We start from the raw sequence: 26550 nt of genomic DNA, 5'->3' as shown, positions 1-26550 counted from the left end.
AATAACTACCAAACTCTGGAGTCTAATTGGACGGCGGACCAGTGGCCCCGATGGGAGCTGTAGATGCTGAGGCATGCTGTTGAGTAAACACATGCGAGCTTTACAAGAATTACTGCCTGGAAATTTACAAGGATCTGGATATCCTGCCTGGATATGCCAACATTTACAACTCTCACACAGACTTTCCCATGAAGTGGAGTGCAGTCCAGCCTCAGTGAAATCTGCTCTTTCATACTCTGATCGTTCCCATTCACTTTGACCTCGTCTTCAAACAGCCTCTTTACACAGGAACAGTGCCATTAGATCACAATATGGACTAAAGTTACCTTCTTGTATATTGCCCGCTCATTTCCCTGCTCAGGTGCTGTTGCTAAGAAACAGATAATACCACAGGCCTGTTTGCCTAAGCTAGGTCCTGAGTTGTTTTGTCATTTTTTCCATTCAACCTCTTTCCCAACAATAGATGCTGCAGTGCAACAGAGATTAAACTGTTCAATCAGAAGTATCTGTATGTTTCTTTATGGAGAAGTTGCTCATAACTTAATAATAATTATGTCCTGCAAATATTAATAGACAGAATCTGTTCTATTACTGTAACCCTGACGCTTTGTGCTGACAGTTCAATCCTATTAGTTGCTGAGGAACTGTAGACTTCTCAAACTGACTTCCTTGTTAAAACTATTTTTGATTCAATAGCAAATATGGAGTTATTTCTTTAAGTCACTTTAAAAATATGTGTTGCATTGAACCATGCAGTAATATAGGAGTGTGTATCTTATTCCTGGCCCGAGCCGATTGAACATACAGTCGTCTCATCGTCAGCACTTTCATGCTTTTTGGTTTGGCCCATATTTGAAGCGACACTTTTATTCCGCTCATAATGTCAACCTAACCAAAGGTTTGAGACTTAATGCCATAGCCTGCCTGCCTGCTGCCACACCGCCATGAATACCACGCTTTCATTTTAACCTCTCAAGTGTGATACAGCAAATATTGATGTTTTTTCACCTCATCTCCTTGGAAACACACTTGAAGGTCTCTTAATAGGATTTTTGGGGGACTGATTAAATTACTCTGCCATGTAGGAGAGCAGTTTTCCATGGCAGGGGAGCCAATGTGGAAGTGGGAAACTCAGCATTTCAGATCTTTTCCAAGGTCCAAAGATTTTTCACACACTGCTTTTCAGTAATGATTACCATGTTGGGTAACATACAGCATGATGAGAAAGTCCATAAAGTTATTTGTTGTATTGATTGCGAGCTTTCACTTTAGATTTCTGGGATTATTGTTTCAGACTTGTGGCTCTCAACCAAATGCCACTTTTGAGCCAAACTTCATATTTCACCACCTCACCAAACAAAGAGTGTGTGCTGCAGTGATAGTGGGAAGTTTACAGTAAGAGCTTGAATCAAAGTCCATACAGTTCCAACAAATAAAATAAAGTCTGAATTAAAAGAGACATCTAAAAATGAAATCAAGATAGTTTTTCATTTTATTTTGACTGATCATTGTTTGACGTACCACCAACGGGACATGTGGCACAGTTTGAGAACCCCTGTTGTAGCCTAAACCTGGGAGTGGAGCGAGTAAAGGGACTTGTTGAGACTTGTTTGTTTGATTGTCAAACTTATCAGCACGTTATCCCGACTTTTCCCTTGTTTAACGGCTATGTTGACTATCAGTTTACATCAATGAAACTCACAGCATTACTACGCACTACATAGTGATTATTATACAGTACATGCTTGAGGGAGGACAACCGTGGGTCGTACCAACTCGACAGGGGTGGACGTGTGGGTTGTAAAGAACGTTTAACCTCGAATGTGAAGTCGAGCGTTAAAAGTTTGGGAATTTTGAAGTATTGGAGGGATAACTGTAGATGTTACAATAGTTTTCTCAGGAAAATTCGGCTGGAAAAGGCGTCTCGGCGGACCGTCTTTCCACCGGCTGCCCCTCCTCCTCCACATGGTTGGCCTGTACGCGGATATTGTTACAATCAATGCTGCGGGCTGAAAGCAGCAGCGAGCTCTCAGCTGCTCGCAGTCCAGCGCCGGAGACGCCGAAGAGGCTGAGCTGCTGCGACCCAACTTTAGGATTTCTTTTCTTTTGGAAACTTTTCTTTGTCGCACAAGTCGAAGATGACCTAAACTCCAAACAGAGCCTCTGCCGGCCAGGTAGTACGCCCCCATCTCATATATATATATATATATATACTTTAAATGTGTGCAATGTGTGCGTGCTGAGTTATTCTCATGTATTTGTCTGCTCGCTGCTGGGTTTGTTTCTGTTTGGAGAGGAAAATGACAACTTTGCGTCTTGCTTCTTTAGTTCCGATGAGAGTAAAGCGGTTGTGTGTTTTTCTTGGAGGTTTTTTCATTGATGCCCCCACTGGTTTTTATTTGTAATCGCATCATTACTCATTCATGCGTCGCTCTCGCCTGTAAACCTGAGCTGGAACAACAAAACAAACTAACTGCAGAATGTCAAATTGACCCCAGATGACTTATTACAGTTGGATCTGCTTTACTTTATGATATGGAGAGAATCTGCTATGTGTGTATGTATGATGTATGTATGTGTGATCAACCCTAACCAACCTGTTGCTGGATTGAGTCTAAATCTCTGATACCTTATATAAACTGTGATATCTGAGCCCACACGCTCCTCTCCATCTCTCACTCAAAGCTGGAGCTGCCGCAGGAGGTGGAGAGGCGGCGCGGTTGCCTTGCAGCTCACGCAGGCACAGACACACACAGACAGACACAGTGTACACACAGACACACTCCACAGCACAACCTCTGTGAAAGAAGCCCGGCAGGTTTGAGTCACAAGGGCCTGCTGTGGTATCAGTCACTCATCTATCTCCTCACCACATTTCAGTTCTGGTGATGACATGATGGCTCATCAGATGGGCTGAAGACGCTTCTGCATTCAGAGTTTCATCTCATCAAAACAAACTGTAGTGTTGTAATTACAGTGACACAGGTAGAGGACAAACTCATAAAAGCTTATTAATTAAAGTTATTAATGATTACCCAAGTTTCAGAAACGAAAGTGACTTTAAAAGTAATCGTATGAGTTAATCGAACTTTACAGCCCAAGGGTTCATACTCATTTTGCAGTGACAGTCCTCCCTTATCATCGCTCCAAAATGGAAACCAATATCTAGCACTCAGTCACTCGAATGCTTGTGTGTGCGTGTGTTGTTTCCATTCCTCCGAGGGTCAGGAAGTGACTGTTGGGCCGTGTGTTGTGTCCATTCTAATGTTGCATGAGAGTTGGTTGATCTTTGTGGACACCACACACAAAATACCAGGAAGAACTGGTTTGGGACCAGGATGAGCCCATTGAATGTAGCTGGGAAGGTTTCCTGCAGCCATGCGTCCTTCCCTCAGAGGGATGGAAGGCTGCTGGGTCAAGGATCCCACAACAGTCAAGGTGCAGCTGAAGTTCAGGTTGGAAGTGGAGCAGAAAGTCGGGCACAGATCTGAATCAACGTTTCAGCGCCAGTATTTAATTACAAGGGGATGTTGATAAGAGTGCTGCACACACTATACATTGTCTAGCTGTCTGAGGTATGTATGAGCGTTTACAATCTGCCTCTCAGATGTGGCAGATAATTCCTAAACCTTACTTTGATTTATAAAATGGACCCCAGCTTGGGTTTCACAGCTTGATCTGAGTCGGGGTTTGGCATTTTTTTAACCAGTTGCAGTCATACCTGTCGATTTGATCTAACAATAGATGAAACGATAAAAAACAATCTCTCTCTGAAGTCTCTCAGTTGCTGGTAGTCTTTTTTAGTGAAGAAGAGCTTGATTTGCTTTAGTTGAACCCGATACCAGGACTAGGACGGGGTTGTTAGACTGCAGACAGACAAGAGGAACTTGTTTTGGACACAGTAGAGCCATAATTTATGGAAGCAATTAAGGCCAGTGGGTTTTAAAGGGGGATCACTCTGTGCTCCAGTGTGTGCTTAAGACGCACACATTTGCACCGTCTTTGTGTTGCAGGCAAAAGGCCCTATTAGAGCTTCATTCTGCCAGTGGGCAGCTGTGTGCCTGTATGCTGAGCAAGTCTCTGGTCCATTCTGTGTGTGTGTGTGTATGTGTGTGTGTGTGTGTGTGTACAAGTCTCGCTCACTCTACACACTGACGCACATGCTGCCGCCGTCCCCCTCACTCACTCACTCTCTCCCTCCCTCTCTCTCTCTCTCTTTGTCTTTCTGTATATTTCAATCTCACTCTTTGCCTATTTCTCTGTGTTAATGTGTAGTTTGCCTTTCTTTCCCTGCACCCGTTCTCCAGTCCGGGGCATTATGCAAAGCGACCAGGATTGGTTGGATTGTTAGCCATGCCTGTCTGCTCCATGATACTCGCTATTCATTTCAGCTGCTTCCCTTTCTTCTCTGTGACCTGCACTCATAACTGCTGCTGCTTCAGAGACACAGAAACTCACACCACTCTGCTTCAGGGAGTTCTAAAACAAAACTCATCCACAATAGTTTCTTCAATGTCGCTATATAACTTTCTATGCATTTGTCCTCTATGTATATTCCTTCCTCATTAACATGATAGATTTGTAAGTCTGGCGTCTCGACGCCCACAGAGCCAAAGACCTGCAGCTGAAAAGAAAAGAAAAGAGGCATTCTCACATACACCAGAGAAACACTCCCCAACCCCCAAGACAGGCAGCAGACTCTACTTAGAGATGAAAAGCATTCTGGGATGGCCTAGGAACCCTCCCATCAACACGTCCCACTGTTGTGTTTGTATCTGGTGATGGTGAGGAATCATCTCAGCTTCAACAAAAGCACACAAGAGAAGTTTGTCTCTGTTGTTGTGTTTACACCCTAATGGAGTGACTCTGTCACCTCGGGGCCTCGGATTCACCCTCGTCTGAATAAAAGAGAGAGCACCGGCGTAGATTTGTTCCTCATAGCTCATTTGCACATCAGTCAATCATGAATGCGTGTGATGTCATTAAAATGTTGCATGCAATGGTTAAAGACATGGGTGTGTGCATACTTATACACTATACTGAATGTCAGCCGTTGCGTAGCTCCTGTGTGAACCATGTCGGTGCGGTTAGTGAGCTTATTTGTCAATCTGGAGCAATGCAAAAATCCCTTATTTGCACAAAAAAGAGAAATGAAAGTTCCTGCTGGTGTTTGGCACAGACGGTCTAAGTGGATGTGCTGTATATTTAGATCCTGTTTTCCACTCTGATGACAAAGCAGCTGTGAAGAATGGGGGAGGATTTGCAACTGATTAATTTATTGGCAGCAAACCACCACCTGATTCAACGTCGCAGGTGAATCCACGCTTCAAACTGACATCACATGACTGAAAGAAACATGAGAAGACCTTAATGTTTCTTTAATTACGTTCATTAATGCCCGCTTGCAGTTTACGGGCTGGTAAAAGTGAAAGATGGGTTCTTGGTGAAGCTATTTCCTTGTTGCCCGGCATCTGGGCCTTATCATTACACACTATACACAGCAGTCAAAGGGTCCATATGGCGAGCTTAGCCCCCTCGTCAATGAATGAATAGACCTATGGAATGCTGCTCATAGCTTTCTTTCTGCCATTCTCACACCGGAACACCCTCAACTTTGTCTCACCCCTAAAACGCCACAATTATTGTTTTAAAAAAAAACCCCGCTATTATGTAACCGCTTCAGTGGGCAGTGTCACTTTTTACGTTTGTGGTTGATTGGTAGTGACAATCTCTATAACGTCACTTAGTTACTCAGCGTAGGAGCGGTGGGGCTGAGCAATTGCAGGGTGATTCCTCGCCAGCTCTTGAGGCTCCCATGTAATGTATCCGTGATGGATTAGGCCTCTGGTTAGTGTGCACGGAACAGAACAGGCACTCATGGGTAATGGAAGAAACCACAGGCAGAAATGCAAAGGCTGATGGGGGGGCAGGGGGGGTTTGGTAGTGTAATTAGTGGGGTACCTGATGTATGGAGAGTCCTGGCATGCAAGGGTCACCCCAGGGGGCAAGAGGCCCCATACCTTCCTTTATTCAAACTCAAACACCTGATCCTGCCGCAGTCAGGTTTCTTAAGATTGTCCCGAACGAGGCAGAGTGAGTGGCTGGTGAGATGAGAAATGTTTTCACAAAGGCTTTACCAGCTTGGTGAAGTGGCCCCCCTGTTAAAATGTCCTGTGCCTTTAACACAAACACACGCCGCAGATAAGGAAATGATGAGCTGTCCAGATATTACTCTTATTCCCTGTCCGCATAACTTGGTTGTCAGTGTTATCCGTTACTGTTTTGTGTTTGGTTGCCATGGCTACCTATTCATAGAGAACATGTACGGCCTAGCAAATGTTTTATGGTGTAATTCAGAGGGAAACTGGCCCGTAGGAGAAGAAGTGAAACCACGTCTTTAGTTGGAACATTTCTTTTATTATGCATTCAAATCTACAGGGTTTGGCTTTATCTTCACATGTAGCATAACAGGGTCAAACTGACACTGTCTCATTACAGGCAGGACACACACACACACTTGATATAGTGCAGCTTTCGCATAACTGGGATGTGAAATTGTAATGGGAGGGGATGTTTGTTGCATGCATTTCCCTGTCTTCCTCTTTTGTGTGAGAGCGGAGTAGTAATAGTAGAAGTATCAGTATGAGGCATCACTATACTCAAAGTAAAGTTGTTTCCACATTTCGGGGCTTTTCTCTCATCATGTATTTGGTAATGAAGTCAGCGCTTCTCATCCACACCCAACACAGCAGCAGCAGCGGCGGCATGTGACCACAAGAGAAGCAGAACCCACACACTGCAAGAGGAGCGACGCACGCATATGTCAAACAAGTCTGTCTTTATGCCAGCAAAGCACTGAACACCACATAAGCACAATCATCCGGTTGATACTTCAGAAAGTACATTTTGAAGTTGCATTTGAAGTTTGAGTTATGTTCCCCCGGCGTCTGTGTGTCACCGTGGCGGCGTTGTTGTTGTTATAGGTTACCGGCCCCTTTCAGAGTTAAATTGGAGTGAATGATCTTTTTAAACTGCTCATCAAGTGGGGACGTTAAGTGCTGGCTGTATTTGTGCAGAGGTTCACGGTCACTGTCGTTAGAGAAACGTCTCAGGGAATCTGCTAAAGGAGGCCAGAACCTGACCGCTGACAAAGCCCAAAGTTTGACTGAATGACCGCTTCATTGTTTATGCACTTGGGAAGATCTAGGGGTGTGATGGCGTGTTGTTTTTGGACACGGTGCCCCTGCCACTGGGTACTAGGGTGATGGTCAGGGGACTCAATGGTATGTCTTGACCTCCTTAGGACCATTTTTACGACCTTGGCCTCATTATACGAGAGAGGGGTGGCTGTGTGTTCACCCTGAATTAACAATCCACAGCACAGGCTTTCACAGAGAATGACTCCTCGGGCGTCTCTCCACTTCAAGCCCCTATCGCACAAAGGGAAGCAACAAGACTGACGCACACAAAGCTTTATCAAACCATCATTACATTTTCAGTTGTTATTGCAACTAATGGATCATGAGCTGCAGGACGGGCTCATACAGAAATGAGTCTTCCTCCAGTTCTCCTAGAATTTGGTCTCCAAAATGTCAGCGAGTGCCCGGACCTCCTCTGCAATCTAGTTCTGGGACTCCATTGTTGTTCACAGTTAGAACAGATATCTCAAAAAGAGTCTTCTGCCTTTGCCGTTGGATATGATTCAGTGTTTTGCGGTGCGTTGCTACATCTCGCGGCCCCGCTGAGGGTGGAGACCAACACACCTCAGCTGGGCTCTGAAGCAGGGCCAGAAAGCTGCGGTTTCGGCTGGGCTCGGCTCGGACTCCAGTGTTGTGGAAAAGGAAGTAGGCTGCTGGCTCGGTATGACTCGGTACAATTCAGCCCCGCGGTGGAAAACAGCCAATCCTGTCAGATCAACATTCGTGGAATATTTTATGGCACAATTAGAGGTTAGAGGAAAACTGTACCCGTTAGATTCTATAACCTTTTCTGAAGTTGGAGTGTCTGGATGAGATTCTTCCATGCAGTGTTTGTTTCTGTTCATTAGTATGAAATGAGGAGGCTCCATTCAGATGCAGCCACCGATCAAAGTCTTGACACCAGACACACTGCGCACAAGTATGCATTAAGCAGAGCCAATTGGTGATGGACACCAAACACCCCGTCACAGAACTTCAGGGGGGCCCAAATAGGCTTCTATTCATCTGCCTGTACAAATCGCCTCCTGGGCAAAGAGCCATATTATCTTAGCTGCCCTTGCTAGTGCCCTCCTGAGTCAGTGGCCATTGTGAGCCAAACGCTGGTGTCTGCGCCCCAGCATACACAAATGAAGTCAATAATGGATTAACACTAATCCACTGTGGAACTCTTTCAGATGCATTTCCCTGGGATGTTTTATAAGCCAAAAATAATGTTGCCGTTTCCCCTTAAGTGCTGGAAGATTTTCTCTAGTCTAGCTGTAATCGAATCTGATATGACAACTACGGGACTACAGGGACCGAGGTTAACGTAGCCTCGCAAAGCCAAACAATTCATTTCCACTTTGCTCACTGCGGTCTGGCAAGGCTCAGAAGGCCGTTTGCTTTGGACAGGTGTTATTTCAAGAAGGCTGTACAATACGTGATTGCAAAGAGTTCTTCTTTCCCTGAGACATAAACATAAACCCTTTCTCCATCTGATTGGACCTGCTGCAGGCCGGAGCCGTCGTTGGTCTTTGTGTCAGGATTAGACATCTGTTCTGGAAGTGTCGCCAGATTTTCTTGAGATTATCCCCTTATTAAAACGTTCGAAGTGAGAAATGGCCCCTGTTGCACAGTTAGTTGTACTTCAGTCTCATTTAAGGAGATGTATACGACTTTTGGGACTTCAGAGAGCTGAGTTAACAGAGTTATGTCATTGTTTAAGCCACTTTATGTGAACTGATTCATCTGATTTTTCGGCTGATAATGCAGAAATGTGGTCGGTCTTTGTGAGGCCAGGTTTAACTTCACATAAATAAATAAAAGTAGAGCCAAAAAGAACCCTCGAGTGACAGGAAGGTAAACAATACAATCAGCCAAGTGTATCCGACAAGGAGCCTGTGAGTAGTTAACATTTGATCAGCAGACCTGCGGCGCTCGATCTGTTAAGCTCTGGTTTCTCCATCATGAGGAGTCGCTTCATTAAGAAAGCATGGCTCCAGGGTTCAATTCACACTCGCTTTGCCCTCTCCCATGACCCCGCTCGCCAGTCACCACGCACGCACACAGTCGCAGGTTACCATACGCAAACACGGGGGGAGAAATCCACATGCACGCACTCAGTTAGAGCGGCGGTGCTGCTGATAAGGCCCTGATGGAAGCATGTCAACCTCGCTCGTCACATTAGTCAAAGAATAAACTCTAACAATATTTACACTTGACCTTCGTGCTTCTTCGTCCGGCTCTCTCACATTCCTACCGACACACACACACACACACACACACACACACACACACACACACACACACACACACACACACACACACACACACACACACACACACACACACACACACACACACACACACACACACACACACACACACACACACACACACAAATGTGTTGCATTGCCTCGCCCATTAGTCAGTGTCACTCCCAATCAGTAAAGTAATCTGTAAAACCAATCAAGAACGCCTCCCTCCGCCCCCCCAACCCCTGACATCCCACCACCATTACCAGCCCCTCTTGCCTGTGGAGGCCCAGTTGTGCTCCACTGACTCTCTGGGATAAATGGAGATAATGGGAGTCATATGCGAGCTAGTTGGTTTAGTGCTGGTCTACACAAAACATTTGGAGGCTGTGTGTAGTCATGGGGCTGGAGAAGAGGGACCGGATAGAGAGAGATGACCGGGTGGAGTGTAACAAAGTACATTTCCCCAAGTACTGTGGGTCTTTTGTAAGTCATACATGCTACTTGAGATGGCAATTTTGTGCTAATTGCTACATTTACCATTGTATTTTCCTTATTTAATCCAAAATCTGCAATGTCCAGTTTTGGGGATGCATTCATGTCCATCAGGTTCTTTACATGTATAGATAATACTTCTACTTCTACTAAGTTTACTTTTGTTGCTTTGCCAGTACTCCAGCTACAGTCTGTGCACACTTACACCGTAGCCTTCCTTCTTTCCCCAGCACCTTATATTACAGTATAAGCGCGACACAACCGTTACTTAACGCAAAACCACATGTTACAAGCGCAGGATAACCTACAGGCCTGGAGAATCCATTAGCCTCGTGTGTTGCTGCACTTAAGGAAGCTATCATTAGCCACCATTAGACTGGGGATCTCCACCATGCCGGTACTCTCTAATTGCCTGCTGTCGGTGTGTTTGGCGGTTGGCAAATGAAGCCGAGAACCTCAAGCTGAAGGTCACTGCAGCTATTTCTGCTCGCCTTGCCCTGGATTAAGGATAAAGACAGAGTAACTGAACCTGCCCATCATTCTCCTCACACTTTCCTTTGCGCTGCTTGGAGTCGGCATGTTGCACGACAGGCTGAGAGCCGACGTGACGAGGCATGTATGTCAAAAAGGCATATGGACCATCTGACATAGATATAACTCTGATTATTTCAGGAGCAAGCTGCTGCTGCGGCTACTGTACACTCTACCATCTGCGGCGCAGGCAGCTGACGATGCAAACATGTTACTTTCTTTGCCGTGTGGATCTAAAGCCACATCTGTGTGTGTCATGTAAGTGACGGCTTTGCTTTCCGTTCCACCGCGTTGAGATTTCTCCGCGTCTTGTGGATTTTGTTAGACACGAGAAATGTTCCAGTGTTCGCAGGCAGAAGTATGTAGGTTTTAGCAAACGGCAACATGTGTCCTTTACTGAAACTGCACCCAGGGCGAGCAGCGATACGACCGGGCTCCAAGTAGTTAACATTCTTTGTGTGTCAGGGTGTCAAAGACTGAATAGAAACGCATATGTCAACGACCCCTTCTTTTTGCTTGTGTAATATTTTGCCTAAGGAGTGCAATTATGCAGTTGGTCTTGTTTTCGCCAGTAGAATCTGAGCCACATGGATCCACAGCTCAAACCAAGTATGTGCCAGAGCTGTGGTTAGAGGCCCCTCGCTCTACCCGACGTGCTTGCCAGGCAGACCCACCCAAAAAGCTGAAATCTATTGTCCTCCGTGCTTTGTACCTGCAGACACAGAGTGGCTTTGTGGATAAGATCTGTGTGGTACGATTGTGCTCTCAAATATGAGCAGTGTACACACAAATTCTCCAGATTTATATCTTAGTAATGATTGTGAGCAGTTGATCGTTTGTACATTGCAATCCTGATTTCAAAGAGGGCAGGAGGGATGTTTCAATCATCGGAGCGGCCATTTTCAGCTTTTTCTGTGGGGATTACAGTTTGTGATGAACTTTGGCAAAGTGGCATATTTGAGGATGACGCCTAAAGAAAAACAAACCACCCTGCTTCTGCTTCTTGATTTGTCTTTAACTTATGTAACAATGCTGACGTCAACCTGCAACTTGTGGTTAGACACACACACATACACACACACACACTCAGAAGTCTGTTTTTCCTCCATGGCAGCCTTGCAAAGGTTTCAAATTTGATCCCAAGTAAGATAGAAATCTTGTATTGACATGTTTTCTTCTTTCTTCCAACGCAGGGATTGGCTAAAGTGTGACACGCCCCCCTCCCACAGCCACCGTCAGCTCTCGAGGGCCGCTCTGCAGATGGGTGGTCATCAACAGGCCGTCCTTGTTGCCTGAGTGTACTCTCATCAGTTAAGATGGTTGCACGCTTCCTTCTTCTGCACCCTAACAGACTGGAGCTGAGCTGTGTGTTACCATGGTGATCATTTTCTCAAAAACACTGGAAAAGAAGAAGGGTGTCAATGATGTAAGGTCCAAGAACCAGGAGAAACTGCTGGTGAGTGAAACTCTTCACCTTCTGACTTCCACACAAAGCAAACTTAGCCTGACCGTTAAAGCTCCACTCAGGGATCTGCTCAGTGTTTCAGACATTGTCAGCAAAATGAAAAGGCCAGCGACCGTAGTACATCAGTACACGACCACAAGCCACAGAAATACTCTGTAATCACACACACTCAGTCGCACAGTGTGAGTAAGCATGTCAGACCACAGGACAGAAGCCAGTAGTTACCTGTTCACCGTGTCAGTGAGGAAATCAGGATCCAGGAAAAGGGACTTTAGACTTCATTTCTTCTTTTCTTCATTTGCCATCTAGCCACATGAAACGATTCACTTAAAGCCTGCTGGCCACACAAAACTATGTGGACAAGACTGTCCCAAATGACCAATTTAGTCTAGAGGCCCACAGCTCTCAAAGTCTGTACTTTGCTGTGCAGGCTTCTCCACCATTTTGTCTCTATGTAGGGCTAACTTCCTGTCTGCATTGATGTCAGGCAGTCCCCCAAACTGTTGCCGTGCTCTTTAATATTGAATGTCAAACACCTCCGTTAATCCCATAATTATATACGATCAGTAACGAGCAACCTCACAACGACACAAAAAGCATTGTGACAACCTTGTTATTTTCTTGCTCAACCTGATAACCATTTCCTTTTGCAGAGACTTCATAGTTTCAGTTGCAGTCGCTTAGAATTTGAGGAGGGAAGTGAAGAAATGAGTTGGTGACGGACGATGTCTTTGAAGTGGAAACGTGATCAAATACTGAAACGGGACACCAATGAAATGCTTTCGTTGTTACTTTAATTGGACCTCAAAGTAAATTAAGTTATGATTACTTAAGAACAAACAGCTCTCCGTATACGAGTCTGCTTGTATGTCGCCAGCCTGCACTTATTCTCCACAAAATCCCCTAAAATGTCTCAAATTGGGATCTGCAGGACAAGATACTAAATACCAACGAAGAGTCTTTGGTATGAAAATGGCTGAGAATCCACAGAGCAAGAGAAACCACTCTGTGTCTCTCTGACTCTGGCTCTGACTCTGACTTCACATTGATGCCTAACTAGGTTACGGTTCACATCCTGGCATCTCTTCAGCACTGGCTGTTGTGTGTTTTGGCTGAAGACTCTTATCAATCAATATACAGAAGAGTTTCTCCACTTCAGGCATCAGTATGTGATTTTAAGGCCTGGTATGTGTGTGTGTGTGAAACAGGTCTAAGTAAGCACAAGTCATAGAAGCCTTCATTTTGGTTTTGATGCCCTCTTGTATCCCAGAAAACATTGTTTTTGTTGTGGTGATAACCTGGAGGTGACTCACAGCAGTGTGTATCATGGCATTTCCCTTTGTCCTTTGTGCTGGCGGCCTCCACCCTGTCGTACGAGCTGAATGGTGAATACTTGCATTAAGAGGGAAAGGTGTGTGTGTGTGTGTGTGTGTGTGTGTGTGTGTGTGTGTGTGTGTGTGTGTGTGTGTGTGTGTGTGTGTGTGTGTGTGTGTGTGTGTGTGTGTGTGTGTGTGTGTGTGTGTGTGTGTGTGTGTGTGTGTGTGTGTGTGTGTGTGTGGGCAGAAATAACAAAGGTTCTTCAGGAGTATGAAGCAGGAAGTGTGTGAAGTAGCTATCAGCATTAAAGATAATTAGTAGCTTTATTTTCACGAGCAGAATTCCAGTGGATCTCATGTCCGGATGCTTCACAAGCTTATTTCCCATCACTTCATTTTGCTTTGATTTATTTTGCATTTCCATGACCCTCTGTCCTTCCATTCGCCCCATAGCGTGAGCTCCACGCCATGAGCAGAGGCACCACCCTCTTCTCCTGTGGAACTGTGGGTGAGTTCATTCTCCGCCTTCCATTTACTCACAACCATGACAGTGAATGCATTTAAAGATGAAACCCCTCTCTTGTTTGGTTATTTTATTGATTTGCAGACGATTGTTTTCAATATTAAAGGAGATAAATACACATTCAAGTATGGTGCAGATCTCTGTATATTGTGTTGTTTCTGGATCTACATTGCAACCTTTACAATGGTTTAACCTACATAAATGTTCACAGTGGCTACTGTAGCACTGATGTGCAACTGAGTGAAAGTAGGCCTCCTTACCAAAACCCTGTTTTCTTCTGTGAAGCTAAATGGCAGGAAGAACACAAATGATGTTTAGCTATTCATTATATGTGTCTTTAAGGTCAATGATCCAGTTGCAGCTCTTTATCTTATCCGGTAAAGGGTTTCACTTTCGTGCAATGATATACATATATATATTGGGATCAATGATGGCAAATGTTCCAAAAGATTTTATGGCGTCCTCAGAATGAAACTAGCAGACGCCATTAAAATGAGGAGGGGCCATGATGTTAAAGCTTTATACACCACGTACTCATCTGACCTTCTTATGTGGAAGATTTAAGGTTTATGTGTACAGCTAGTGGTTTGTAAAGATGTGTAGTCGTCTATGTGCCATGTGATGATGTTTACATTATCTGGGTTAACATCTACATGTAACACAGCATGACATCATCTCATAAATGTTACAACATAAGAGTCTAGCCATTTTAATCTCCCGCTAAGTGGAACTGTGGAGGCCAGTGACCTCCAACAGTAACATTGTTTATCCCCTCCTGTCTCACTTCTCCCTTTCTCCACCTGTCACTCATCTCTCTCTCGTGATCAGGGTGCACCTGCCTCCACACAACGTTGCACACACCACTCTCGTGGGAATGAAGTGTAATTGAATACGCTGTTGCCTATGTCAACAATTTCCCTCTGGCTCAGGCGGTGTTGCAGTAATTACTCCGCGGGTTAAAAGACACATGGCTGTAAACGCACGCCGCCCTCCGATCACACACCCTGTGCGTTTCCGTGCGTGTTTAAAACTTTGATTGTGCTGAGATCAAAGCACTGAATGGCTTTTTGTCAAACACGGTGTAGGTGCCATAATGGGATTGTGATGAGCGATGGAAGTATGCTGGCCCTGAGGAACACGCCTAGATTAGATCAGGCGTGTGAACATATGCATGCATTTCCCCACCTGGCGGATCCTTACTTTGTTTTAATTGTTCTTATTTTTGAAAGTGGGACAGATTTATAGTTCCATTCCATTTTACCCAATTCAATGAAAATCAAGATAGGGGGCCCCGGACGATCCCAGGTGCCGATACGCGTTACCATAGCAACTTAGTCTCAGATCACCCGCAGTCCAGGCATTGAAGCGGAATTGGCTCTCATTTTACAGAACCTAAGGAAAAGACAAATGTTTTCTCAGTTAAGTGTCCCAGTAAACACCCTTGTTAAACAAAACCCAAAATAAGTTTGGTTTGTCTTTAGGTTGTTCAAGGTTTCTGTTTTGTTTGCCTTCTTCCTAGATGTTCTCTGAACCTGGCCACCTTTCTGCCTTACAGACAAGTAATCCCAGCCTAGACAGCAATGTAAACAAAGTGTCAGTCACCTTCTCCTCTAGGGTTTCTATATAAGGACGGTAAAGAGTTCCTTACAGCGATGCCTCCCGTCTTGTTAGTTCAATCAGCCGTCTGTTATTTGACGTTCATCCCTTTATCCCTTTGTCAACTTGTTTTCCCAACATTCTTGTCAGGTCGTCGCTGTCGGCCCCCGTACATTGTTTGTCGGCCAAAAACAATGACTTCCGTCCACCCGTCTGAGACAGCGGGCCAGAATAGCAGACAAACAGCCAAAAGTATGGGCTTTGGATCGTGCAGGGGGCTCTTTGGCCAAACGCTTCCACAGAGGCCCATCTTAACCTCTTGGCTCGGGTAGCTTAGACACAATGGCACTGCGCTGTAGGTGTTTATTGTCACCCACAATGGTGTGACAAATGCTTCAGTGTGGACGGGGAGACAGCTGGCATTCTAATTTCTGTCATATTCACGCTAAAGGCAAGCCGGGTCACAGTTTTCCAAAACACTCCGTGCCAGCCGGTGCAGCTATTGTTTACCGGCTGATTCTTATTGTTGATAGCTCTTCCAGGATTTAGGTCTTTGTTTGGTCGCATGCCAGCCTCCATCTTTGCTCCACATCACTGCTGCCCTCACAGGCCTCAGACTCAGGAGCTGTTATGTGTTTTCTGATGATTTCTGCCTTTTTTTACCCATAATTTTGAAAGTAACTAATACTGACTTCACTACTTCAAATCATGCGTGTGTGTTTGTGAAAGAAGGGTCGGTCATTGTTCAGTGGTGACAGGAATGGTTTGTCAAAGCCTCAACGTGTCGGAGTGATTCGGTCCTGAACGCCTCACACACCAAAGACTTAGAGAGATTAAGCTCACCTGTGCTCTAACTGAAGATGTTGTTGTTGCTTCTACATTGTTAGATAATGACCTGGATCAAAGTTGTGTGTCATAAATACCTAAACAAACCCCAGCCTTTGGTTTATGGCTCTGTCAGAATGTGTGTCATTTACTCTACAGGTTTGAGAGATTGAATAGTTAATCCTTTATTGGTTCTGTGTGGAATCTTCCAGAGGCAGATCGGTGGCTGGACCTGGGTCGAGGCTTCGGCATCCAGCAGGGAGCCCCGTGTCCGTCGGGTTCCAGTCTGGAGAGCCTGTGGGACGTGATGCCTGAGCAGGGGAGCCATCACTGGGCCCCGGAGCCACGCAGCACCACAGCCATCACCAGCCTGATTGAAGACCTCAATCTGGGGGAGGGCAAAGTGCCAGTCAGCCCGCGCTCCCACACCGCTGCCGCCACTACACACTACACCACTACCACCGGCAGCCACGCCCCCACGGCGCCCCCCAGCAAACGCCAGTGTCGCTCCCTGTCCTTCTCTGATGAGTTTGGCGGGTGCCGCTCATCTTGGAGGCCCCAGGGTTCCCGGGTGTGGATGGCGGTGGAGAAGCGAAGGTGCCACAGTGGCGGGAGCGTGCGCGGGGGAGTCGGCGCCGGCTTCTCCGGTGGTCATTTCCCAGCAATGCAGCGTAGCTCCAGCTTCAGTCTGCCCTCGCGCTGCAGCATCCCCACAGACGGAGCCCTGGAGCTGCCGTGTTTCGCCCAGCGTCTGCCTCTCTACCCTCTCTTCACCGCCTCCGCAGTGTCCCCCACCTCCCCCTCCTCACACCATCACCACTTCCTCAGACCCCTGTCCCTCTCCCACGAGCAGATCAGCCTGCCCGAGCTCCAGGGGGAAGAGGCGTCTGAGGCCAGCTCTCCGGACTCCACGCCAGAACTGGGGAGGCGAGCCGTCCAGAGAGCGGCGGGCACGGGCTGCCTGTCCCGCAGCAGGTCCCAGCCCTGCGTGCTGAACGATAAAAAGATCGGTATGAAGCGTAGGAGGCCAGAGGACGCCCAGGAGCAACGGCCATCCCTGGATCTGGCTAAGATGACTCAGGTTAGAACACATGTTGAACACACCGACACTCCCAAACAACAAGCTGCCTGGGTTCGTGCTGTTATTATTAAACCGACATCGCCGACACGTTCTTGTGCTGATTAAACAAAATCAGAATCAGCTTTCATCCTAATGCACCTTTAATGATAAGGACGTCCTCTAATGTAGCTGCTTAAACTCTGGACCAAGCCCACTTCCTGACACAAGTAGCGTTCTCTTGGTGGACTTAGGAAGAAGCTCAAGAGCTCTTCAAACATAAATTGGGCCTCATTCTCTCAAAGTCAGATCAGGGCCGGAGTTAAACCGAGCTGAATGAAGTTTTCTGGGTCGTGGGTCTGAGGCTTCAGGGCTAAGTGAGCTCAGGCAGCTCAGGGAGTGGTGCCTGCCTTCTAAAGGAGCATTCCTCATGTTCGGTCACGCCGCCTCGCTCCACGCTCCAGCAAGCCCGGCTCCGGTTATCATTTCATTTACTCTGTTGGGTAAACAGCTCATCCGAAAAGGTTGAACCCCCCTCGCCGACCGCTGGCTTCCTCTCTGCCATCCCCACCTTCCCTTGGTTTCCCCCTCATACCTTCTCTCTCTCTCTCTCTCTGGTTTCCTCTCTTTGCTATCACTCCAACCAACCCAAAGTGATTGATAATGGTCGCATTTGTGGGCACAGACGTATATTTTCTTTGCCAGACTGCCTTTCCCGGTGATAAGAGGTTGTTTGTTCTCACATAAGGTCAGAGGAAGCAGTGGAGCAGCCGTCCGATTATAAACGACCAGCGGACAAACCCACACCCAAAATAGAAACCCAAGTATTTTAATGACATCGAGTGTTTTGATATTTGGTGCTGCGCCGATGTTTTCCATCAAAGGACACGAGTTAGGGTTCTAATAATATCATAATTCTGCATAAAAGCTGTAAACACCAGCCTGCCCTGACACTCAGGCCCGTACGGCCATTTTTATCTTTCAAAGTGTGACATCAGACGCTTCTATTCTCTCTCTCTCTCTCTCTCTCTCTCTCTCTCTCTCTCTCTCTCTCTCTCTCTCTCTCTCTCTCTCCCTCCCCTCCCGTGTCACGGAGCAGCAGTCAGAGCGGGAGCGTTTGTTTTCCTCGTCACTCTTAGTAAGTCCCATCAATTTCTGCCTCTTACCCTCCCTTCCCTTTCCCAAAGAATTGTATTCCCAGCCAGTCACCCTCAGGATCTCGCCAGGGCTGGATCAACATGGCTTTGGTAATGGAGCCTAGTGAGCATGTTTCCTTTAGTCATGCCAGCCGCTAAGAGGGGAAAATCAAGCACGCAAACACACATTCACTCACACACACAGACACACACATACACACACACACACAGGGAGGCAGCTCTACCTTACCTCTGGTCTCAGGAATGCCAGGAAAGTGAGGGTGCACCTCAGGAGCCGTTTGCAGGTCGTTAGCTCTTTTGTTTTCCTGATGTGGCGTGTTTTACATGTTTAGGTAAAGGACGTGAGGGGGGATCTATGTAATGTACTCCAGGGTTGTTTACACTCTCGCTCCTTTGCATGGCTGGAGCCTTGGAAAGCCAGCGCAGTTAGAGACACACACACACACACACCGCTCCCATATAACACTCCACACACCCTGAGCTTTACATCCATCCATCTGCTAGTTCAGTATCGTCACAAACCTCATGTTCCTGGTGGCGAGCCGGGCCGGGCGCAGGGAGAGGCCGGCCACTGGCAAACGGGCTGGAAAAGGAAGTGATAATGTGGAAATCTAGGGCTGGTTACAACCTGCAGATGGAACTGCAGAGGAATTACAGGGGAGGTTGGGATCTGATCCCAGTTCACTGCCTCTTGTGGGAATTGTTTACTTTCCATCGTTTGTGGGCGATTTTTTTTTATCTGACCTGCAGTTCAAAGTATCTGCTTCCCATCATCTCACTGCTAACATGCAGTGTTTTATTTTTTAAAGTCATACACAGACGCTTTGACTAAATATCACCAAGTTTGGGGGGAAGTTACATCCCAAACTAGGAGCTTTTTGGCTTTAACACCAGTTTAAGCAACTAAACGTTCCTCGGCATGAAGTTCTAAGCTCAGTTAGACACACACACACACACACACACACACACACACACACACACACACACACACACACACACACACACACACACAGTTATGTCCTTTCTTTCACAACTGCCCACATTCATACAGATTAAATAAATACTTCCTGTAGTGTATAGGTGTGTAGGATGATGATGTAATTCCCGCATTAGACACATAGCCGTAATCGCACGGTGACAGTTATGAGTGGTTTGCAGCTTGGTGGATGCAGAGTTGAGTTTGGGGTGAAGGATTGGGCAGGGTGGCCATGTAACAAGTCCCCAGTGTGTGTTGTGAGTGGAACACGGTGTAATTTGGCCTTCAGCTCCCTCAGCTACGCCAGATGAAGCCGGGTGTGAATTCTAGGGATGCGTGTCATGCTAATCAGCTACAGCCTGGCTACCGTAGGGATTTCAGCGTGGCCGACCCCGCAATTCCTGGAATATCCTTCCTGTCTCCCGTGTGTGTCAGTCTGCTGGTTTGACCGCCGTGGCCGCCATTCCACCCCGGCCCCTGGCTGTCCTCTCCTCAGTGGGTCGAGTGAGGTGTGTGTGTGTGTCTCACCATGCCTTTAAGTGCTGGCGATCTTACAACTTGGACCTTGCGTTGGAACAGTAAGCAGGGGTCATGACCTCCAGATTCGATCCTCAGACAAACGACATAAAAGAGTCAGAACCACGATGCTCAGGCCCGTTTGGATCAGAAGCAGGCTGAGATGTGTTGAGACGCTTCTGTAGGCCACATTTCTCAATTGATTTATGTTTGTTAGCTGTGTGTGTGTGTGTGTGTGTGTGTGTGTGTGTGTGTGTGTGTGTGTGTGTGTGTGTGTGTGTGTGTGTGTGTGTGTGTGTGTGTGTGTGTGTGTGTGTGTGTGTGTGTGTGTGTGTGTGTGTGTGTGTGTGTGTGTGTGCATAAGAGAAATAGCAGGGTGAAGGGAGGGAGTGTTATTTCTGCACGGAGGCTGGCAGACAAACTCCTCACTCCTCTCTATTAATATCTTCGTCCTGGCACAAGTTCGAGCCGCTCTACTCTTTCCTCGCTCGCTCGCTCGCTCGCTCTCTTTCTCCATCGCACTCCATTCCTGGGAGGGCAAACGTGGTGATCATAGCTGAGCGGCGAGGCCCGCAGGCTTGTGGGAACACCTAGGTGTGTGTGTATATGTGTGTGTGGAGGTGCACGCTGGCACGCTGTGACTTGTTCCATACGTGTTGTATAAGCGTTGCGGCCCCACCGACCGCCATGCTGCGGCCTCACACTCGCCCGTGTCTGTTTAACCTTTGCTCCAGCGTCACTTCTGATGTGACATTCCAGCAATAATGTGTTCTCACCGCGGTACAGTGAACAGCAGACAGATAAACACGCCACTGTGAGTAAGAGTATTCACACACAGATAGGAACGCACACGCACGCACACACACATAATTGATGCGGAGGTGTGTAAGTATGTAGTCTGGCTGTCAGGAATGAGTTAAACTCTCTTTTCTTGGCTTGCTGCTCTCCCCCACTCTTTTGTTTTTAGTGATGTTTGCTGTGGGAGGTCTGTGTGTGTACGTGTGTGTGTGTGTGTGTGTGTCTGGATGCTTATTTGACCACATTTCAGCATGCAGCTAATGAAAGAAATGCACTCCTTTTCCAACATAAGGCTGCTATTTCACTGTTTAAGTGTGTGTACAGTGTTTATGCCTGTTTGTGCCTCTGTGTACATGTGTGTCGGTGTGTGGGGGCTGTGTGTGATTGTGATGCTCAGCGCAGGACCTTTGCCATAGTAGGAGCAGGGTGTTGTTTGTTGCTTGGCCTAATTATCAGGAGGATATTTGTCTAACCTCCTGTGCAGCTGCTCCTCTGTCCCGAGGTTCAGCTTGTGTGTGTGTGTGTGTGTACAGTTGAAGTGTTGCGCATGTGGACGGTGCATCGGGTCAAAGTGTATCGGGTGAATGTCCAAAATGGTTAATATTACAGTTTTACAGCTTTAAGAAAGTGAATGAGAAGAAAGGAACCACTCCTTAAACTTATCCACTTGTTCATGTCGACGTGTTCTCACTCAGTGTGCATGTCAGTCCTGCAGCATGGGAGGATAGAACTGGATTGTTAAAGTATTGCAAAAGTTTTATAATAGAGCCTTGAACAAAAATAAAACATAGAAATCAGTATTAAAGTAGTGAAATGCCCCTTTCATGTACTTTTTTAAATTATGTAGAATAGCTTGATGGGTCTTTGCTCGGTGTCAGTCAAGCTCTCGTATGGGTATGTGTGTGTGTGTGTGCTGTATGCGTGTGTTTGTATTAGGTCTTGGCACAGATTTGCTCGAGTTGAATTAAAACACACACACACACCTATACTACAGACACACACACACACACACACGCACACACACACACACACACACACACACACACACACACACACACTGCAGTAATCTAAGTCTGTGCCCCTCCTTCTCCTCCTCCTCCTCCCCCAACCCGGCACCACGCCCCTCCCAAATCCTCGTCTTAGCCTGGGCAGATTTAATAGGAAGCATATTGTGGTAACACACAGCCTCTCCTCCTCCTCCTCCTCCTTCTCTCTCCCTCCTTCCTCTCTTTCCTCCTCTCGTCTGATAATTAAGAGTGGGGTGATACCGGGGGGCTGAACAGAGGAAGAGAGAGGGAGAGAGCTCAGAAATCCCCTTTTCCACTTCGGTGGGGTAACGGCAGCAAAGGCTTCTGCTCCCTGCAACACCCTCATGATCAGCACCCGAGGGCTGCGTGTGAAGCTTCCATGTTACAGATAATCCAGTCAGTGAGCGGGAATAGTAATCAAATTATTTAATTAAGTTAACCCCAGTGGAAAATTGATTCATTACATGTTAAGTCCTGGTGTGTGTGTGTGTGTGTGTGTGTGTGTGTGTGTGTGTGTGTGTGTGTGTGTGTGTGTGTGTGTGTGTGTGTGTGTGTGTGTGTGTGTGTGTGTGTGTGTGTGTGTGTGTGTGTGTGTGTGTGTGTGTGTGTGTGTGTGTGTGTGTGTGTGTGTGTGTGTGTGTGTGTGTGTGTGTGTGTGTGTGTGTGCGCGTGTCAGAGGGGAAAAGTACAGGCACCCAAATGTGTCCAAGAGGAATTGTGTTTGTGTTGTGAAGGAGGAAAGAAATAAGGAAATGTGACAAAAGGAAGGAAGTTTGGAAGGAACGAATGAATGAAGAAAATAGGAAAAAGGGACAGAATGAGGAAACAAGGGAAGGGAGGAGGAGGAGAAGGGCAAAAGTTTGTGTTTCTCCTTCTGGGTGGAGGAGAAGTTGTAAAGTCTAAATACCTGCATACAGCAAAGTACACACAGTGCTGGAGTAGTTAGTATTCAGTTACTCTCCACCTCTCAAACTGAAGGAAACAGTCAGTAAAAGTGTGTGTGTGTGTGTGTGTGTGTGTGTGTGTGTTGGTGTTTTTCCTTTGGACTAATCAACAAGAAAAAAGGAAAGGAGACTCCCAGTGCATCACCACAGGAAAAGCAGTGCACACGCACACGCACACACGCACACACACACACACACACACACACACACACACACACACACACACACACACACACACTGGAGGTGTAAGCTGAAGGCTGGACCTCATCTCTATTCACCTCCATGCCTCCAACATCTGCTGCTCTGAGGATCATTAACCCTTTAAACGCTCCACTGACCGGCCGCCTCTCTTTGTTTGTGGAGAAATTCAGAGAGAAAAGAGAGAAAAGAGACACACACACACACACACACACACACACACACACACACACACACACACCCTTCATATTAAAACTCTCCACGGTCAAGTAAAAACCAAGCAGATACAGACACATTCACACACTCACACACACAGCAGCCCTCTCAGGCTTTTCTCGTTCTCCTTGGGACATGCAGAGGCATATAACCACACACACACGCACACACACACAAGCAGCTTCTCTAAGGTTAGTTGTTAATCATCTGACATCTTTCACACACACACACACACATAGTACTAAATGTAGATCCTCTCGTGTCACATTTCTGCTCCTGAGGGCTCCTGATGGTTGTGTCCTTTGTGTACACACACACACACACACACACACACACACACACACACACACACACACACACACACACACACACACACACACACACACACACACACACACACACAGACTCTCCCTGGAGCCCAACATTACAAAACATTCTATCAACTGTGAGTAACAATGGCTTGAAGAAGAGGCTGTGCAGTAATCAGGGCTGGGTCCTCAGTCATGCCATGTGCTTCACCCCGTGGCTTCCACAACGATTAACGGGCTTAAAGCAAAGACAGAGAAAATACCTTTGTGGTTCGCCACTCATCGTAGTGTTTTGCATCTCCGCTCGTCCTTTTTTTTTTTTCCCTTTCTCACACAGCTCAAAAAGGTTTAGAGTTGCGTGGACAGTCTTGGCCGTGTGTGTGTGTGTTTACATGTCGATGGAGGGGGAAGCCAGCTTTTTGGCTGCCTGAGCTGAAACCCGACCTGGAACAGACATAGTGGAAAACCCTGAGCTCCAATTCCTCCCAAGGAACTCGTTGAAGTTTATTGCCTCGTTATCTAATGCGACAACGTATGAATCCCACTTCTGCTCTGATCCTCTTCATTCTCTTTCTCTTCTCTAAACAGAAACTCCAGACTTTCCAGAGCTTGAGCTGCCCTGGAATCTCGTCCGCTGACAGCAGCCAGTTGGGCCTGATCCCTCCCTCCTTTGTGACCACCGGCCAGCCAGATTCACACTTCTCCTCCATGTCCGAGCTGGGACTGGAGACTCGCCAGGACCTGACAGGAAACGAGGAGGAGGAGGAGGATTCCTACGAAGAGCTAGATAGCGACTCTGCATGTAGCGTAGACTCCAGGCCTGGGTCTCCTGTAGGCATCATGGGCGGTAAACGCACCCTCTGGAAGGGTGACTGTGGGAAGGACATCTTCCAGCTCGGGGGAGAGCTGGACCTTGACCAGATTGAAAGAAATTGAACATATTATAGGAGATTTTAAATGCCCGATGTCCGGAATATATCAATTACAGGATAACGAGTGAAAACATGAACTCTGAGAGGAGAACTATTTGGAAAGACATGCGGAAAGCGATCTAGGTGATAGAGACGGAGTGTGTTGGACATGAAGGTGGGCGGCTGGCTTCTTAATGACGTGTTTGCCTTGAACGTTCTTACTGTCTGAATCAAACAAGCGTTAGTTTGGTATGCAGCTTAACTCAGGAGTGGGAAAGCGAGGGTCAGTCTTAAGAGAATCCTCCAGTCTCCCCGCTGCCTTCTTCGACCCGATGACCTTTCCATAAGTGGGCTAACTGTAGCTTTGTAGTACTGTAGCAGTAGCCGGGCTCGCCTGTATGTAGCCCCCCGGTTTGTTTTGACAGGAACGATGGGACCTGGAGGACGGGATGAAACGGGGAGGCTTGAATGACAGGAAGAAAACAGACTTGCCCTTGACCTTTTCTCTTCATCTTTTGTGCGCACAAGGGAAACCTGAAGGTGCTGAATGTAGAGGCTCCGTCAGCTTTAGAGGAGTTTGGATGTGGTGCCTTCCTCTGCCGCGCTTTGCTCTCCAAACAAACCTGCCACAACTGAAGCCACCTTTTCTCACCTGTTTTGTAGTTTCTTAATATGCAAAGTGTATATTTGAATTAAACACTGAATTTCAAGTTTTCAGTTCTAATATCAATGTATATTTTTCTAAGTTTTCTATGACCTGTTTGTGAAGGAGAAGGAACTCGAGTCCTTTCTTTGAACAGAATGGACATGAAATAAATGGACAAACTGCACCCTGGCTACTTGTTTACTTTCAGCTACTTAGCTCAAAACCTTTATTGATAATTGTTCTTTTCTAGTGCCATTGTCCTCTTGGTTTCTGGAAAAGGTCTGGTTAAGTATACGTAGACTTTTTTACTGTAACTCAACCACAGGAACTACAGACTGAATGGAGTTCCTTTGCTGTAACCTCAGTTTGTACTTCATAGGTGCTTTCGGTAGTCACGGTTGGAATAAATTAGGAACTACTTTACCCAGAGTAGGAATCCCGTGGTTCCTTCACTGAGTTCCTTCCATATTCCCGCCACACTTCAAGTACCACAATGATTACGGAAAATAGAGCATCAAATGTCCATTAGAGCTGCTTAGACTAGGATCAAGATTTGTTTTTCCATCATTTTTAAGGGCTTGAAACCTCAATGTTTGATGCAACGAGGCAACAGAGAGAAACACTGAAAGGAAGTTCCTGAGATGGTTGTACTCTCTTAGCTCCTGGTAAGTCACATTTCTGGGAGTTTTCGTAGGAAAATCCTTGTAAATGATGTCATGTTTTGACATATCAGTAGGTATTCTTCAGGTATTGTGTTGGTTCTCTCATATTTGCTCCCAGTGTCGCCTCTCAGTGGAGCTCCGCTCATTACTGCTGCATTGTGTTGAACGTCCTTCAGTGTGTTTTTGATGTTCCTGGATTGTTTATAGACTGAATGAATTTGCCATCAGTTCTTCCACAGCGGCTACGTCAGCAGTGTACGCCGCTGAAAGGATACGACCTGTTAGGTAAACATCCAAGCACTGTGTCATGTTGTCTACCAGCCACCAAACAAAATGGCAGGAAGTCTAGACAGTGGAATATCCCCGAGCCGTCACCCAGTGGTGAGCGCGAGGAGATGATGTCAAAAGCAAGCGTCCCACTGGAGGGCAGACGGACGGCCCGGCCTGTTCCTCCCTGGGATTTCCTGCCACGTCTCTCTAATGTCTGTCCAAGTCGATGAAACAAACCCAAAGCACCTGCTACTTTGAAAGCAGTTCTACACGGGTCCCTCTCTTTAAACACACATTAAAAATGGATATCTTCCTTGTTATTGCCCCACTGGGGAGGCTGATCGCTGAATCCAAGTGATAAGACAGATTGTTTTTGCAGCGTGGGGAGGAAAACACGGCTGCTGCTGCACCGTGTTTACCTCCAAAACAGGATGTTCCTGACAGTTTGCTGCTTTCCCTTCGATGGCGAAACATCTTAACATCTCAACCCTGGAGGTGTTGGATTACACAAACACACCCTCAAACACACACACCCAAACACGCACACGAACATACACACACACACACACACACACACACACACACACACACACATTCAAAGGGCCTGAAAATAGATACGAGGCTGTGCTGTGCCTGTGTATGTAAGCAACCTGTCACCTGGCCTGGAAAAAAGTGTATT

At 46.6% G+C, this 26550-nt stretch overlaps 1 protein-coding gene across 1 annotated transcript; it reads left to right on the top strand.

Annotated features, from left to right (window-relative positions):
* The first annotated feature begins 2014 nt into the window (after positions 1-2014).
* LOC142991658 (protein FAM53B-like) lies at positions 2015-25128 on the top strand. The gene is made up of 5 exons (XM_076141744.1): positions 2015-2174; positions 11653-11915; positions 13694-13748; positions 16397-17265; positions 23971-25128. The coding sequence occupies exons 2-5, from the start codon at positions 11835-11837 to the stop codon at positions 24316-24318; spliced, it is 1353 nt and encodes a 450-aa protein (XP_075997859.1). The 5' UTR covers positions 2015-2174; positions 11653-11834; the 3' UTR covers positions 24319-25128.
* Positions 25129-26550: the final 1422 nt, after the last annotated feature.

This window comes from Genypterus blacodes, unplaced genomic scaffold (genome assembly GCF_046128005.1).
Source record: "Genypterus blacodes isolate CSIRO-AG114 ecotype Tasmania unplaced genomic scaffold, CSIRO-AGI_Gbla_v1 ptg000020l_1, whole genome shotgun sequence".
Classification (NCBI taxonomy): Eukaryota; Metazoa; Chordata; class Actinopteri; order Ophidiiformes; family Ophidiidae; genus Genypterus; species Genypterus blacodes.
The sequence above is the reverse complement of the archived record's forward strand: the minus strand, read 5'-3'. Positions and strand labels throughout refer to the sequence as shown.

What these genes read in the sequence shown, in the direction of transcription:
- LOC142991658 (XM_076141744.1), top strand. Translation starts at nt 11,835, where the DNA reads ATGGTGATCATTTTCTCAAAAACACTGGAAAAGAAGAAGGGTGTCAAT. An exon ending in CTTCTCCTGTGGAACTGTGG is followed by an intron (nt 13,749 to 16,396) that starts GTGAGTTCATTC and finishes GGAATCTTCCAG; the next exon opens with AGGCAGATCGGTGGCTGGAC. An exon ending in ATCTGGCTAAGATGACTCAG is followed by an intron (nt 17,266 to 23,970) that starts GTTAGAACACAT and finishes TTCTCTAAACAG; the next exon opens with AAACTCCAGACTTTCCAGAG.